This window comes from Sitophilus oryzae, unplaced genomic scaffold, assembly GCF_002938485.1.
Source record: "Sitophilus oryzae breed Bouriz unplaced genomic scaffold, Soryzae_2.0 scaffold_637_pilon_pilon, whole genome shotgun sequence".
Lineage (NCBI taxonomy): Eukaryota > Metazoa > Arthropoda > Insecta > Coleoptera > Curculionidae > Sitophilus > Sitophilus oryzae.
This window is the reverse complement of record NW_022147237.1, coordinates 1,111,887-1,129,150: the sequence shown is the minus strand read 5'-3', so window position 1 is coordinate 1,129,150 and position 17,264 is coordinate 1,111,887. Positions and strand designations below refer to the sequence as shown.

The following is a 17,264-nucleotide window of genomic DNA, read 5'->3' as shown; positions in this document are numbered from 1 at the left end:
TTTTAATTAATAATCAGGCGGTTCATAATCGCCCCAAGATAGCTCTTAGTGATGATTTTACTGTAGCTCTCTCAAGCCTATTTCTTAATGTAGTTTTTAATGAAGATTTTTTACCACGTTGAGTAAGTTCTTTCGACTTGACTTTTATAGCTTTTTTTCGGTAACATGTATTTCCATTTTGGTGTCCTGAGGATGGACTAAATAAATTCCGGAAGCTTCACCATTAACAAAGTGTATTACTAGTCCAAACCCTTCCGACTGCAACCCCACTAGTTCCTAGATTTCCTACAATATTATATATAATTTTATTATTTTTTTAAACAAGTGCAAATATTTTTAGGGGTAGTATATTTCGACCCCAGAAAGACGATTATTTTCGCGAAAAAAAAATTTAAAATTTGGAATTTTTTAGTTTTTAGTTAAAAAACATAATTTGTTAATAATATGGCAACATAGGTAGTTGATTAAATTTATAAGAAAGAAAGCCCCGAAAAGATCTAGTAATTCTCAAAATTTAAGAAGAAAACATTTTTTTGGAAATTTTTAAAGTAAAATAACTCGGTTATTTCGGACTTATTTGAAAAACGGTAAAGAGAAAATATGTTTCTTTTATCCAGATCTACCAGCGCTGAAAATATTTGCATTTATTTAAGACCCACCCTGTATATAGTTTGCATCACATAAGCCAATAATTTTGCAACAAAATTGTATTGTGTAGACTGTATTCGTATGAACACAAAGCCGGAATTTATGTATGTTTGTGAAGACAACGTGCCAAATAAAAAGATATAATTCAATTCCGAGCAAAAACCGAAGCGACAAGGGTCCGCAGCCCGGGGCCCGGCTACATTAATATTATAAGATATAATTTGTATCCTAAATGACCTCCCAAGTTTCCTTTTGAAATAATAATTAATGATGGCGTCGGCCAAGAAACTCCAGCGACAACGACATTTCCGAGCTATAATATAAGGCCATCCAGCAGCTCGTTTAGCTTCGTTACTCGTGTAAGGCTGAAGAAAGCGAACTGCCCCTTATAATTTATAATGTAGGTCGAAGAGAATTGCCGCAAAAACAAAGCAAGTTTTCTTGTTTCCCCTTTCCCTTTGCCTATATCTTGTACATTTATATATTTGCTTGTTCTTTATCTCCGCAGATTTATCAGAAAATGTATCAAAAAACCAAGTCTCCCAACACAGTCCTTGCACTAGAAAAAATTGTGAGATCTCATCTAAAACCAAGTCAGTTATTTTAGGTAGTGTCTATATGGAGGCATCTATTCAACAATTTTGTTACAAATTGTTATCTAATCAATTACCTATCACTAGATATACTTATACCTTACGGGGTGGGCCAAAACAATCGACTATTTTTTTCACTTTATACTCTGAAAAAAAGGTTGGTAGACACCTCAAAAAAATTCTCTCCAAGTATGAGCTCTTAATTTTAATAGGAAAATTCTGCCTTTTAGTTTTCTATTTTTTCCTTACTATTAGAAAGGAAAAATTATATCTCGGTATCTACTATTTGGAAAAAATATCTGGTATATTTGTAGGAAATTGAATTCTCTACCAAAAAAGGTCTCTTTCAATTTCTTTGTAAACCTCACCGTTTAAAAGTTATTAACATAGACTTTTATCACAGAATATCTAGCTAGATATTCTGTGCTTTTATTAAAGGTTGAAGTTTGATTATTTTAAGGCAGATTTCTTTTTTACTTCTTTACTACTTTCTTCCTACTTACTACAGTGTGAGTATCTCATTCATAGATGGAGCAAAGTGTACGATTTTATTTTAGCGACTAAAATAAGTTTTCTGGACATTATCTTTAATTTTGAAACTTTACAAAATGGTATTATTCATCATTATCTGATGTCAACTGATAACAAAAACGGCGTCAGTCATTTTAAATGTAAAATTATATCGAAAGTGTTATCGATCGTCATTTCAAAGCCATTTGGACGCCGTTTTTTTTTTCATCATACGGTATAAGTTCATGGCGGTATAACTTGAGTGAAATATTTTGTAAAATTCCAAAATAAAAGACAATGTCAGTCCAAGAAAATATTTCATTGCATAATTCACACATCATTTTCTACCAATTTTAAGAAAATATTTATTTATGTAGTACTATTATAGTACGTATATAAATAAATATTTTATTATGTTACCTTGTTATTATTATAAATAAAAACTATTTAATTATTTTTTTAACATTGTATAGCTCTTTATCAACATTATTTCTGAAGAAAATTATACATGACAAAATGGTGAAGATATTTTGTTCCAAATATAGTATTTAATCTAAAGTATTTTTTATGAGACTTCTAATTTTTCTTTTCTGTTGCATTTTTACCATTATTTTAATTGCTTAGAAGAAAATAATTATCAATCATTTTTGTTTAATTTTTATGCACTTTAACTGACACGAAGACACTTTAGAATCTTCATATATTTTAAAATTTACTTAGTATATTTGGTTAAGTTAGTAGGCCAATTTTGATGATATTTTAAGTTACTTTTTATGTTCTTTTTGAATTCAAAAATAAAGTCGTCGTGTGTTTATTATACGAGGCAAAAATGTTGATATTTTGGCGGAGGTAAACATACTGAAATTGTTTAACCATATTCTAACTACTTATAATAACAATGTAAGAAATTTAAAAACAACTTTATCAACAAGATGCATTTTTGCTGGACAGTTTGGTTTTTCGTCCACATTAGTAGCTTCAATTTTATAGGAGATACTCGTTTTTGAAAAAGACATTTAACATTTTCTGCAATTTTAGCAATAAAAGCTTGCTTTGTACTGTCTTCTGTTAAAGGGGCAATAGTCGATGCAAATTCTTGACTTCTTAAAACCATCTCTGCCAGAGAACCAATAAAAATATGACTTATAACTGACAGTGACATTAAAAAACCACTTACTAAACATTGCTACTACTACATAGCTGTGTTGATCAGTTCCAAAAGAAAATACTTCCTTTTAATGGTAAAATTGTTATTAAACGTCACTGTTCTCCTCAAACTATGTAGAAGTAACTAATCTATATATTAGAGTATTTTTTAAGTTTCTTACTTTATTAATCCATTCTACATGGTGTTTCAAACTTTTACCACATTACATTTTGTTTTCCCTCTTATAATAGACAGATGGGGACTTAACTATATAAAAAACGAATTAAGTTCGCTACGAAATGCTTAAAACATCACCAAAATCGGCTGATTAGAAGAAAATATATTAAACTTTGGAATAGATGAAAATTTTATTTTGCATTTTGCGTGTAAAACCATTTACATAATTACATATTTCCAAAAATACGGAGACTAAACATAAAGATAAAAAATAAAACGAAAAGAAATATATTTTCACCAGATTTGCGCAAACTGGTTCAATCCAATCTAAAGTTACCAATATCCTAATTTCTGTTAAATATCGTGTTCAGATAAAATGCGCTGTCAAGAATCAGCACCCGACCCGATTGCGCTACTTAATCTAACTTCTAAAACAAATTACTAGGGGTCACTGATTAACTGGCTAGTGAGTCGCTAGTTGATTAGATCTAATAAATTGGCCTAAGATTTGTGTATTTTGAAGAATGCCCGGATCGACTTTTAAGGAGTCTGTTAGAATGCAAATATGGCCGGATATCCTTTAAACTTGAAAGTTTAATTGCATTCGTTCAGTGTTTTAAGATCTATGCAATTTAATTATTTTAATTTGTCTACTAGAAATCAGTAACTTGGTTGTGGATAAAGCAAGAATCTTCATTTTAGACAGCAATGTATATACTGCCAATCATCATCATCATTTTCAGCTTATTCAATCATTTCCAATTATGGTGTAGAATGTAGAATGTTTAGGAGGGGAGTTAATCACCGCGACCTTACAGATCTATTGAGTGTTCCTATTTCTTGAGTTATATCGACCTATAACTCATCATACAGTCTCAGGACTTTAACAAAAGCCAGTATCTGAGACAGCTCCACAGAGGCTACCTCTTCATCCTCGACATCAGCCGTACCAAAGTTCATGGCACGAACGGTCGTCTCGGCGCACTCAGTGATAAGGTGTTCTAGTGTTTCCCCATTTTCCCCACAGAATCTGCATTCGCCGTTGTTTCTCAGCTTCAGCCTACTGAAGTGTGGCAGATAGACCGTTTGGGTTTTACAGTAAGATTTACCAATAGCATAGTTTCTTAAAGAACCGTTCCATCCAGGCACGTTCACTCGAGCAGTCCATTTATCATAAATCCATAGTTATTGTCACAAATAGTGATTCTCTTAAGCTTCCCATTCATCGTGGTCTTGTGTTAAGGTACCAGTGGTATACTCCCATTTCAGCTATAGTCTGGGATCTTGACATCTTCGTCAATTAGGTAATTCTCGACTCTGAACATACTGTACAGTGTCCTGTTAGAAACCTCGTGACAATCCGAAGATTGTTATTACTTAAATCAATTATGGTGTAGCCTCCCTCAAATATTTAGATACTCTCTATGTAGTTGGGCCCATTGTTGTCTATTGTTGGCTATGTGGGCCCAAGTTCTCCCTGCTAGTTTCCTAATATTATGGTCCTATCTCTGGTTTGATCTTCCTCTACGTTTTTTAATTCCTCATGGGTACCTTGCTGTAATTTTTGTGGTCCGTCCTTTTTTCCAGGTGTCCTGCCCACTGCCACTTGAGGGATTTAATTTTGTGGATGACATCTATTAACTGGATCTTTTGTCGTATCCACTCTATTCTTTTACCGTCTTTCTTGGTTATTCCCACCATATGTTATCTGAATCAGAAAAAAGCAGAATGTCCACTGGAGAAACAGACTGGGGCACAGGCTTTATCCCAGGATATAATTCTAAAACTACAAGGGAGGTGCCACTGCTTAGAAGGTATAAACTCTGGATTATAACAGGTCTCTTGACAGAACATACTGGCTGTCAAGTGCTACATGAAGAAAATCAACCTCTACTAAGAAAGACCTTGCTGTAGTCTTTGCGATTAAGATTCTGGAACAGCGGAGCACATAATATGTTACAGCGAAGCTCTGAATTGCAACCGACACTTTCTGTTTGGGAAAGCAAGGGTAGAATCACAGGAAATAGACTCCCATCCTATCAAAGACCTGCACAAGTTGGAGCAGGGATAAGGGAGTGGGTGCAGTTGGACATTGAAAGAGGGGAAATAAAATAGGTCTTATAGAACGGCCCCATATTATTGAAAAAAAACTCAAAGACATTCCCAATTACCATTTTTTATTTTGCCACTCTGTATAGAAAAGACCTTTTTTAGCTGTTGATAGCATTATTTTCCCACGAATGTATATATTCGTTTCCCAAATTAATGTAACCCAAAAATAGAAATTTACAGATGGAAATATCAAGCAGTAGCATTAAAAAATCGAAAAAATTAAACATCAGTAACAGCGAAAAAAAAACATAATGCATATTTTAAACAGGAAACGAACAAAGCAACGCGAAACTATCTGCTAAAATCCGGCGCTGGATATTTCCCCTTTAAAATTTAATACGCGGACAAATCCAGAGTTACCGGTATTCCCGATTGAATTCATTAAAAACCTTTACAATTTAAAAGTGTGCATTTTACAAACCGGAAACGGAGCAGAATGGAGAGAAAAAAAGGAAACTAAACAAAAGATAGCAAGAGCCCGCAGTTAGACGACGAGCTGTTTGCCAAACTTTCCGATATCAATTCATATCAGATACTACGCTTGTGCATGCAGCGTGGAACAAGCTGGAAACATTAAAAAAACGTCTCTGTGGAGAATTTTTAATCTATTTTAAGTTCAGCTTAAAGTCCTGTATCTCAAAATATTGATTTTGTTTAAATAAATTAAGTTTTAGGAGCTATAGTAAAAAATATATTTTTAAACACATCAGTAATCAAATTATATTTTACTAGCGTGTACCCGCAACTTCGTTCGCTTCGAATTAATCATTTGTAATGGTGATGATAAAGCAAAGCAAGAATTTCCATTAACATACAAACTGGATAAAATTTTCTCACATTTATGTCAGCATGAGAAAAAACAATATGGCGATATTATTATATAACTTGGTAATATTTGAAGGGTAGTTTCATTTCGTTGGAATTTGACTTTTGAAAAATCCGTTTGCCAAAAATAATAATAATTTTTTGATAATATGACAACATAGGTAGGTAGTAGATTAAATTAAAACACTAATTCGTCACAATACACCTAAACACTTTACTTTTAAACACTGGACGCGCGTTTCGCTAACCATGTTAGATAACATGACATATGACGGCGTCATAATATGCTGAAATCCCGTCATTCCCTGAAATGCCTGGTCGATTTACATATTGCCGGGAAAAGGCGTAACATTTCAATTAGTCCATTTTTTAACAGTTGAGCTCAGGCATGTACACGTTAAAATAGAAACACTGTATACAAAATGATTCCTCAAATTCGGGCAGCCCCTACTGATTTTTATTATTAGAGATTGAAAAAAAAACTGATTTATGCCAATTTTGTCGCTCAGTTTATACTTTTGTTCTCCGTTCTCAGTTCCTTATTTTTTATCTTCTACGAATGTTCTTTTCTTTTTCTTATACTTCACGTGCAAGCCGTTTCGATAATAACAAATATACGAGTATATGTTTTAAATTTATTTAATACCTATACCTCCAATTTTAAAATACCCAATTTTCCGTCACAAAATTCTGGTAAATTAAAACCTTTCGATGCATTTTTTTTTATCTAACTATCTTTTAATTAGCGAGTGTCTTAAATAACGAAATCAATAAGCAACAGAGGATAACTGCCACTGAAATATTCCGTCATTAAAGCAAACGACTGAGATCCACAATCAAACGCTGTACCAATGGAACAGTTGCGCTGTATGCCGGCAATACGTGAATTGACTAGGCATTTCGGGGAATGACGCATTTCACTCTTTGACACCGACATGTATATTGTTTAATATAGTTGAAATCATCAGGTATTTGATCGTTTCAGATATTTTTGAAGTGAAACTTCTTTACGCGCAATGAGAGTGAAAATTGAAGGCCGTGATACGGTCATGACACATGAGACGTGAGAAGAAAATTGGTAACAATATTAGAGCGTCGTAACTCGGGCGCTATGTGAGCTAAGAGGCTGAAACTCGAAGAGCCCCACCTTTTCATGACATTTTGACGACGTTTCGTGCACTACGAAGCCCCATCATCAATAAATCAAATCAAAAAATCGTCCGATTTAAATGAAATTTGGTATGTCGATAGATTGGACCAAGGCCAACTTGACCATGTTCGACACGTGTCACTGTGACAGTTAGTTTTGACGTAAGAAACGTCACGCACATACAATTTTTTTTATATTTATGCATTAGGTATTTCCAAGAAACACCTCGGCATAAACCCAAAGTTAAATTAAAACACCTTCAGAATGAACCAGAAAAAACTCTTCGGCCATATAGGATTGCAATATACGCCATGTCGGTGGCCGTTAAGCCTTTTAAAGAACTGGTCCGATAATTTCCTGCAAATTAAATTCACCCGCGGCGCAGCCTTATTGAGTCGGGCGAAGAAAAATTGGTTTTAATTATTATTTTCTTCGCATCTCTTCGCTGAAAGGAACGCTTTTTCATAAAATTTGACGAAGGCTTTTAACGATGTAAAATTTTCATATAGGTTTTGGGGTGGATTTAGTTGCTGTGTTTTATAGTTAATGGGATATATAGGTTGAGTTAATATGCGATGGATTAGATTAGGGTTGTTATTTTTTGAATAAAACTTGTAAACGTTATGAGATAACAACATTCGCTAAATGAAATTTTAAATAAAAGGGAAAGAAAAAATACAGGGCGTTAGAATTCGCTTGAAAATGAAGATCGCAGCCTCTAGTTAGGCTACTACTAAGGAGTACTAAGGCGTTTTCTTTCATGGGCTTTTCTGTGACTGAAAAACCCGATACGTGTTGTTATCTCTCTTCGAGTGAAACTTCTTACTAACAGCTATTAAATTGAAGGATTTAATATATATAACAAAATTTGTATTAAAATGATCGTCTGTCCATCTGCCCGTCTGTCAATCTGTCTGTCAGTATATTGTATAGTAATTAAGTATAGTCTATAGTATCTAATAAATATATATAACAAAATTTGTATTAAAATGATCGTCTGTCCGTCTGCCCGTCTGTCAATCTGTCTGGCAGTATATTGTATAGTAATTATGTATAGTCTATAGTATCTAATTAATAAATAATTTTATTCACTTTGACAAAATTTGTATTGAAATATCAATATTTTTGATAAACACGTGGACTACTCACAAATGCACGTCGCGTCACTACGTATTTCTAAGCTGTAGTCTGTCCTTACGAATTTTCGTCTCGCGTGTCGTGTCGCATGTCATTTTGCTAGCTCGTGTTCCAGGGCCTTTAATATTGTGATGGATTTATGAGATGAATCTTAATTGAAAATTGACAAACAACATAAACTCGCCAGCAAAATTAACGCATAATCGTATATTGTCTTATAAGTTTTATTGTCTGTATTTTAGATCAGTTATATTGGCCTAAAATTACTTCTGTTTATTAATTCTTGCTGAGGCGATCCTTTTTTTTTCATGACTGATAAGAATTTATCAATAGTTTTTATAAATTCCCGAAACAGGTATATTCGCTGAAATGCTCGAAGTCGTTTATTTTAAGATCATTTTATTTGAGTGCACGGCTGTTGTCTGTTAAACACTTAAATCAGTAAAATGAACCCTAACGTACCTCAAAATCGCAATGTCACCCCCAAAGAGTGTGCTGCAGTTATTGCATTATTTGAAGAAGGCTTGTCTCAGGTACAAATAGCGAAAAGATTTCATGTTGGACAATCAACGATCTCGCGAGCAATAAGATGATTCCAGGACACTGGAGATAACCAGAGAAGACCAGGCCAAGGCCGTGGTCGAATAACCGATGCCCATCAGGATCGATTTTTGAGACTTCAGGCTCTGTGAGAAAGGTTTGTGATAGCTACATTGCTCCGCCAGAATTTTATAAGGCGATATAACTAACAAATAAGCAGCGATACGATAAGAAGCCGTCTTAGAGAGGATAATCTAAGACCCAAAATGGCTGCAACTGGACCACCGTGTTCCCCAGAGCCCCGAAGAGTCCGACTGGCTTTTGCTAGAGAGCATGTAAATTGGGAAAACCATCAATGGTCGAACGTATTGTTCACAGATGGGTCTAAGTTTTGCCTATATGGCAACGATCGTCGTATTCCAGTATACAGAAGGCCGGGCGAACGATTTGCGCAATGCTATATACAACCAAAACATGCTTATGGTGGTGAGTTGGTTATGGTATGGGGCGGCATTAATATGGAAGCTCGAACAGAACTGGTGATCATTCAGAGAGGCCGTCTCACTGCTCACAGGTACATTGTGGACATTTTGGAGCATCAGGCGTTACCTTTTGCTCCCTTTATAGGGGACAATTTTCTCTTGATGCACTATAACGCCAGGCCACATATTGCCAGAGTTGTCTACCAAATCCACCCAACAATTTAAATGAGTTATCGCTAAGACTAGAGGAAGTATGGGACGCTATCGAGCAAGATGAAATAAGGAATGAGGTTCTCAGCATGTCCAGACGTTGCCAAGCCGTAATCCGTGCCAGGGGAGGCAATATCCGTTATTAAACCTTGCCTTCTGATTATTTTTTTGTAATGCTTTTGTACTGCATTTTGCACATTATTCTTTGAACCACTGTATCTTCTTGTTTAGCTAGTTAATAAAATTTCTTTGAAATTTATTATTTTGGTAACGAGTTGTCTAACAAAAACATAGTAATTTTACTAATTCGTTTTAGTTTTTCCAAAAAATAAAAAAATCAAATTATTCGTTAATTTTGCTGGCGAGTTTATTTATTATATTATTTTTTAAAGAGTTTTACGTTTTATTTTTAATTTAATAACTAATATTTTTGTGATTAATTGATTTATTTGTTTTATAGCTTATTTTACTTATTACATATTGGCAAAAACTAATCCATTATGAAGATTATTATAAGCCTTATTATGGGTTATTTATTTATTGACGTACATCTTACAACACCATAAGTGGTAATAACAAATAAGAGGGTGCTATTAATGCACAAACTAATAATCACAGAATTTAATAAAAACTAACTTTGAAAGTGGTATAATATGCTTACCAATCAAACTTACTTTTCAGACTGCAGTCAAGGGTAATAAAGGACCTTTATTGTCACGTTCTTGTTCAAAATAGTTTTAAGAAAGATAAAAGTTACAAGCTCTTTGCTTCGACTGTTTAAATGCTTCGGAATATTTTCAACACACAATTTGAAGAATTTCAATACAAAAACTCGAAAACTTAGTTCTTAAAAAAACTGTTTGTACTTAAATGTGCAATTTAAAAAAAAAGACTGTGGAAATAGGCAAAAAACGAGAATTACTCACAAATATTCAACAACAACACGATATTACACAAAATAAAGATTGACACTAGGATAATTGTCAAATAATAAAAGGCAACATTGCTGAACACGGCGCAATGTGACCAACACAGCGATAATAAAATTCGGTTTAAACTAATTTTTACAGCTTTAATCTAAATAAAATACCTGTTACCATTATTTGCCCTATAAAGTAAAATGAAGAGCTGCTCGGTATCTTTATACAACAAATTTAAATATTTTTGCCAAAATTTTATTTAGTCAGGTTTATAGACTTTAGTGTCAATGTCGATATGATTGATGACGTGCATCGGAAAATGTTTTGCGATTACAATAGAAAAGATCCCGTGGATTACAAAATTTAACTAAAACACCTCGGTTAACCAACAACTCGGTTCTTTTTGACTTATTTAGAAAACGGCATAGAGAAAATATGTTTATTTACAACCATATAAGTAATGTTGACATTTCCGACATTTTGAAGGTTGGAAAATGTCAGTTTTCTAACTTTTACTTCCCACCCACGGGTGGAAATGTTACTTCCCTCCCGTGGGCGGGAGATAAGCACAGCTTTTTAAATTAGGACGAAACATTTTTTTAAAGATTTTATTTTGATAAAATGCTGCTTTAATTGCAACTTTTTTTTATAGAAAACACTTTTAAGCAAACTACAATCAGTGCTACAATGTCCTATTAGGTACATTTTGTATTAAAAGTTTTAAAATAAAAAGTTTAAAATAACAAATAACTATTTATTCAAATTAATTGTTACATTCGAATTATTATATGCTTTGACACTTATGGATATACCACCTTGTTGTAGCTTCTGTAAGTTTATGGTGGAGTACCAATATTAAAGTAGTCTTCATTATCAGAACTTTCCGACAACATTCTGGCTTTCTATGTTATATAAATTCGAAAAAGCGAAAGAGAAATTCAAAACTATCATTTGGTTGTTTGTATTGCTGTTGAAGGTTTGCGCCATAACAACCACCGTAACTATAGATATGGAAATGCAAAAACAGAAATCGACAAATTTTCGCATATTTACTTATATTTTTCAAAATAAAATACTGTCCCTATTTTTTAATTAATGATGTGGTTGGAAATAAAATAGTATACAAATCTCGGTGTAAAGTTTCATTCCTGTCTCGAGATTTAGTTTACAATCAATCTTACATATCAAATCTCTCGACGGTAATGAAACACTTTCCACTTCGTTGTGTAATAAATATACTATTCTTTTATCGATATCTACCAGCCCTGAAAATATTTGCACTTATTTAAGACTCACCCTGTATAAACAAAGTATAAAATTTAAAGAATGCATCCATTTTTCTCAAAGAGACCTGGTTCAAATTAAAAAAGTAGAAAAAAGACTCGACCCAGACCGAGACTTTGAGTCTTTTTTCTACTTTTTTAAAGTATAAAATGACAACGTCGTATGATTTAATTAAAATGTTTATATTCTATACTACGCATCCAACTTGCCCAGAAGCTACGTGTTCCCAAAGTACAAGTGGTATAGCTACTTTATAACATGCGTCCATCCTACTGACTCTAGTATTACACACGTGCCTATGGTCTTGAGCGACCATTAATCGTTCGTACATCTGTTAGGTGATACAGTGTGATTTATTACCAAGCAGATACATGATTTTGTAAAAACGCATGTGTATAAAAATGATATGAATGATATAAGACTTTACTATAATTTTTATAATCAGTCTGTAAAAGTAATAATGAAACTTAAAACACAATTGAAAATTATTTTTAAGCAATATCAATTTATGTATTGATTGTTTATTTGCAAATTATACCGTTTAATGTCGTTTTCTGGATTAATAGTAAAGTAGAGGGAATGAGAAAATGAAACGCGAAAAATTGAGAAAATGATTGATTTCTTGAAAATATAAAAAGTTTATCATAAAGTAAATTTCAATTTGACATTTCTTTACAAATTAATTGGTTATAGGTATAGGGAAATCCAAAATCACAATAAAAAGTACTGTTTAAAAAAAATCACATTAAAGAAGTTGAAGTTTGATGTGTGGATACCACTAATGCTGACTTTTGGGGAAAATATTTAATTTAGTCTCATATAGGTTTGGTGCACTCCATAATTATTCGAATTTTAATTATTTACTATATTATTCTTCCTTGCTAAATTTCGAGCATACCGGGTGCGTCTCAAAAGTGGCTGACCCTTATAACTTTTTTATTTTTTCAGATAAAAAATCGAGATTTGGTATGTTAGTATATGACATAAATTAGGATTGATTGACGTATTCAATTGTTTTTGGTCACTTCCTGTTTCACCGAAAAAGACTACGATTTTTGATTTTTAAATGGCACCCTCGGTAATTTTTTACTTTATTCGATAGAAAAATACATTCTGAATAGAATGACATATCATATGTCAACTTTTGACATTCTCGCTTACTAAAAAATCGTATTTTAAAATTCAATCTGGCATTCCATGACTATGTTAAAAACACTAATAAATTCTTAATCAAGGAGCCTTGGCAAAATAGATTTGATCGTGTAATGTTTTAGTGTCTAGTCCTGGCCAGTTAGAAAATGCTCAAATCGTATTTTTAATCATATATCTCAATTTTTTCAAATGGAACGAGGGTGGCTCATTAGTATATTTGGAAAAAGAATTTTTTACGAATAATTTGATACCACACACTTGGTATTTCGACTCAAATTTTTGTTACGAACCGCAAGTTATAATTTTAAATAAACCATATGCGAAAATGTCAAAAATTGACATATGATATGTCATTCTATTCAAAGTGTCTTTATATCGAATAAAGTAAAAAAATTCAGAGGGTGCCATATAAAAATCAAAAGTTGTAGTCATTTCTGGGGAAACAGGAAGTCACCGAAAACAATAGAATACGTCAATCAATTCTAATTTTTGTCATATACCTACTAACATACCAAATCTCGTTTTTTTTACTAAAAAAATACAAAAAGATCTACGGGTAAGCCACTTTTGAGACGCACCCGATATATCGGTCAATTTATATACCTTGTTTTACCTATTATTTTTTACCAAAAAAGTACCTATTTAGTTTTCAATATAGCACTAGAAAAGATATTCTGAATGAAACGGATCCTTTATTAGTCGATATTTTAAACCACAGTTTATTCAGTTATATGACATTTCAAAACTAACTGAGCTAACTAGCTAAACACCTTTGTATAAATTGAGACTGACTTAATATTGTAATTTAGATTTACCCTATAATAGGCCAACAACTTTTTAGACAATCGCCAAATCATAAAAAAGGTCATGTTATTATTGAAACAGCAACTTAAAGCTCTCTAGTCATCATCATCATCACCATTTTCAGCTTATTCAACCATTTCCAATTATGGTGTAGCCTCCCTTACATATTTAGATACTTTCTTTCTAGTTGGGCCCATTGTTGTCTATTGTTGGCTATGCGGGCCTAAGTTATCCCTGCCATGATATTATATGGTCCCATCTCAGGTTCGGTCTTCTTCTAGGTCTCTTAATTCCTCGTGGGTACCATACTGTAATTTTTGTGGTCCATCTGTTGCCTGTTCTTCTTGCTAGATGCCCTGGCCATTGCCACTTGAGGATTTTGACTCGGTAGATGATATCTATTACCTGGTTTTTTGTCGTATCCACTCTATTCTTTTACGGTCTCTCTTGGTTATTCCCAGCATATTTCGTTCCATTGAGCGTTGTGTGATCTGCAGTTTCCTTATGATGTCCGTTCAAAGTGCCCAGGTTGTGCATGCATATGTCTTTACTAGTAGTACACATTGGTCGAATGTTTTCTTCTTTAGATAAAGTGGCATTCTAGATTTGAATATGATTGAGTTTTTTTCCATAAGTACTCCATGCTAACTTAATTCTTCTGTTGATTTCTGGTATTAGAAATCCCGAGCTGTGTAGTAGTTGTACCAAATATTATATATTCTACTATTTCCAGTGTTGTGTTCTTTGTTAGAATGAAATTCTAATAAATAACACAACATTCTCAAAAAAAATTGCGAAAAAAAAACATAGATGTGTTTCTGACACCAAATCAAAAACAAAGCCCTATTATAGTTAAAAAAAAGCAACTTAAAGCTCTGTAGCACTCTATAATTAAATAATGAAATAGAGTAATATAATAAATCAGGAATATAACCATGCACATCATTAATACTCTGTTAGTGGTGTCTTGTTACTGTTCATTGTTACTTTATATAAGACAGTATAGTAGGTAGTAACGATAATTATTTGCTAGGCAAAATGTTATAAATCTTAATTACCGCAGCTTACTAATAACACTTGGTTGATTAAAACAATTTAGTTATATTTCGAGTGAAAAATACAACTAGCCAACAAAACTAAATAAGCGTATATAAAACGCCACTTCCTTGAGAATAATTTGCCGCGAATCTCCGCAACGCACCTGAGGAATTTTCTATCAAATTAAAACCCATTAAAACAACTTAGTACATTATTCCGGTATTTTTATCGCCAGCCTAACGAAGGAAAAACGACGTTGTAGGAAGCGTTGTTGCTCGACGAGCGGAGGCTGTTAACGAAGATTTACAGGTAACTACCATTTTATGTCCCTTAAGATACCCCGTATTTCATCGCTGAATAGTCCCAATTTACTTAACAATAGCTCCTCAGGTGTCTTACCCTCTGCTTTTCAATGGTTTCGTAGCCGAGGTACGCACAAGCTTAGATTTCGGGGTTCAAACATCGGTCTTTTGCGATATGTAACAGGGCGAAGTCGGTTTTTCGATTTGGTTTGGTAGTTCAAGGACACGTAGCATCTATTCCGTAAGAAAAAAAAATCGTGTCCGTGGACCTATCTTTCAGCAGTTAAGTATGAAAAGGATAAATTCTGTTTATATTATCTTTTATTGTTAATTTTGTTTTAGATGAAGAATTAATACAGAGATAGGCAAACACCCGGTATATTTAAATTTGGGCAAATACCAAGTCAGTTCAGAACGTTCTACGACGTTTTCCGACACCTAACCTCCACTCTTGTCTATTTAGCCAGAGATCATCAGGTATTTCTCTATTTTCTAGTTCTTTATCCACACCCTCCCTCCAGCTTCGTCGCGGCCTTCCTCTTTTATTTCTGCCTCGAGGCGTCCACAGTAAAATTTCTTTTGGTATTCTGTGATCGGGCATTCGTTGCACATGCCCAAACCATATGAGTTGTTTAGTTCTTATGTCGTCCACAATTGTGTGTTCTGCTCCCATAATCTCCCTTACTTTGTTGTTGGTTATTTGTTCTCTTTTCGATTTTCTAGCAGATCTCCTCCAGTAATCCATTTCGGTCGCTAATAGCATGTTCTCTGTTCTGCAATAGCATGTTCTCTGTTTTTCAACTGCCATACTTCGCTTCCGTAAGTTATTATGCTTTTCACTACGGTATTATATATGTTCTTCTTATTAGCTTTAGAGATTGCTTGATCCCACAGTACACCATTCAACATAGATATTGCCCTTCTGCCTTGCATTATTCGATCTTTTATACCCTCGTCGAGTTTTCCATCGTTAGTTATTTTTAATCCGAGATATTTATATTTGTCACAGTTTTTTATCACGCTTCCATCCTCTAAGACTATGTTCTCTTGTGGCCCCCCTACAGTCATACATTCAGTTTTGCTGATATTCACCTCCAACCCCATTTCTTATACTCCTCTATCAGCTTCCTTGCCATATATTCAAGGTCGTCGTGATCTTGGGCTAGGACTATCTGGTCGTCCGCAAAAAATAGGGTGTATAGGGTGTCCTCATTTATTAGGGGGATTCCCATTCCTCTACACTTAAGCATCTATTTTTTTAGTGCTTGTGGCAGGTATATTTTGAATAGTATAGGAGATAGGGGTTCCCTGACGAAATATACTCTCAATTGGCTTATACCCTACGCCTTCTGGGTAAATACCAGATATATACCCAAATTTCTTAAAGAAACCCATTGGGTATTTACCCACCGCCCATCACTGACTATACACATATTCAAGGAGTTGGTAGCACATCATGTTAAAAATATTTAGAGCGGGTTTATTTTTTGAAGTATTTCGCCGAATTTTGATTAATTCGCAACTGAATGAGAAATCGAAAAATTAAAATGAAAAAGCAAATGAGATTGAAACTGCAAGACTGGTTGAGTTATGAAATTTTGTAACACTAAAACTTACTGCCTAAGTGATATTGAACGATATTAACTAATACATTTTAGATAACAAAATAACACAAAAATTATTCAATTTTGAATTGAGTTACTAGTTTGATGATATAGGACTAATTTACTTGAAAATTATTTGTTAATTATGGTTAGATTATGAATGCAGTATTTTATCCATTCTTTGAGTAAAACATTAAAAAAACTCTCAATTATGCTAATAACTTATTTTCAATTAATTAAAAAGGAATTTAGACTTGCAATAATTAACATGATCAAGTTAGTTATTTTTATATTGTTAGACATTCCAAAAATGTTGAATATTCGACCATTGATATTAAGATGTACTTGTCAAATATTTGAACACATGGCATAGGTACACAAGTACACATTGTTAGAAGCTGCTGTGTATGAATATTAAATATTTATTTTTGGAAGTAACTTCTGTTCTAAGCAAATTTACTAAAAATAGCAAAAATATACATTGTCTTTGTTTTATGAAACAGAATCAGTGAAAGTTATTTACTCATCAAATCTATTGAAGAAGTATGTAATTTTCGTAGTCTGTGCATGATTTTCTGCATTCAATTTTATAGTGTTGAGTAATTTTTATATATCCATTTAACAAATGT

At 33.3% G+C, this 17,264-nt stretch overlaps 2 protein-coding genes across 2 annotated transcripts; both read right to left on the bottom strand.

Annotated features, from left to right (window-relative positions):
• Positions 1-15,440: 15,440 nt before the first annotated feature.
• On the bottom strand, positions 15,441-15,776 carry LOC115887773. Its single transcript, XM_030907271.1, has one exon. It carries the CDS (start codon positions 15,774-15,776, stop codon positions 15,441-15,443), a length of 336 nt encoding a protein of 111 aa, XP_030763131.1.
• Positions 15,777-15,784: 8 nt separating this feature from the next.
• On the bottom strand, positions 15,785-16,135 carry LOC115887772. The gene has a single exon (XM_030907270.1). The coding sequence runs from the start codon at positions 16,133-16,135 to the stop codon at positions 15,785-15,787; it is 351 nt and encodes a 116-aa protein (XP_030763130.1).
• Positions 16,136-17,264: the final 1,129 nt, after the last annotated feature.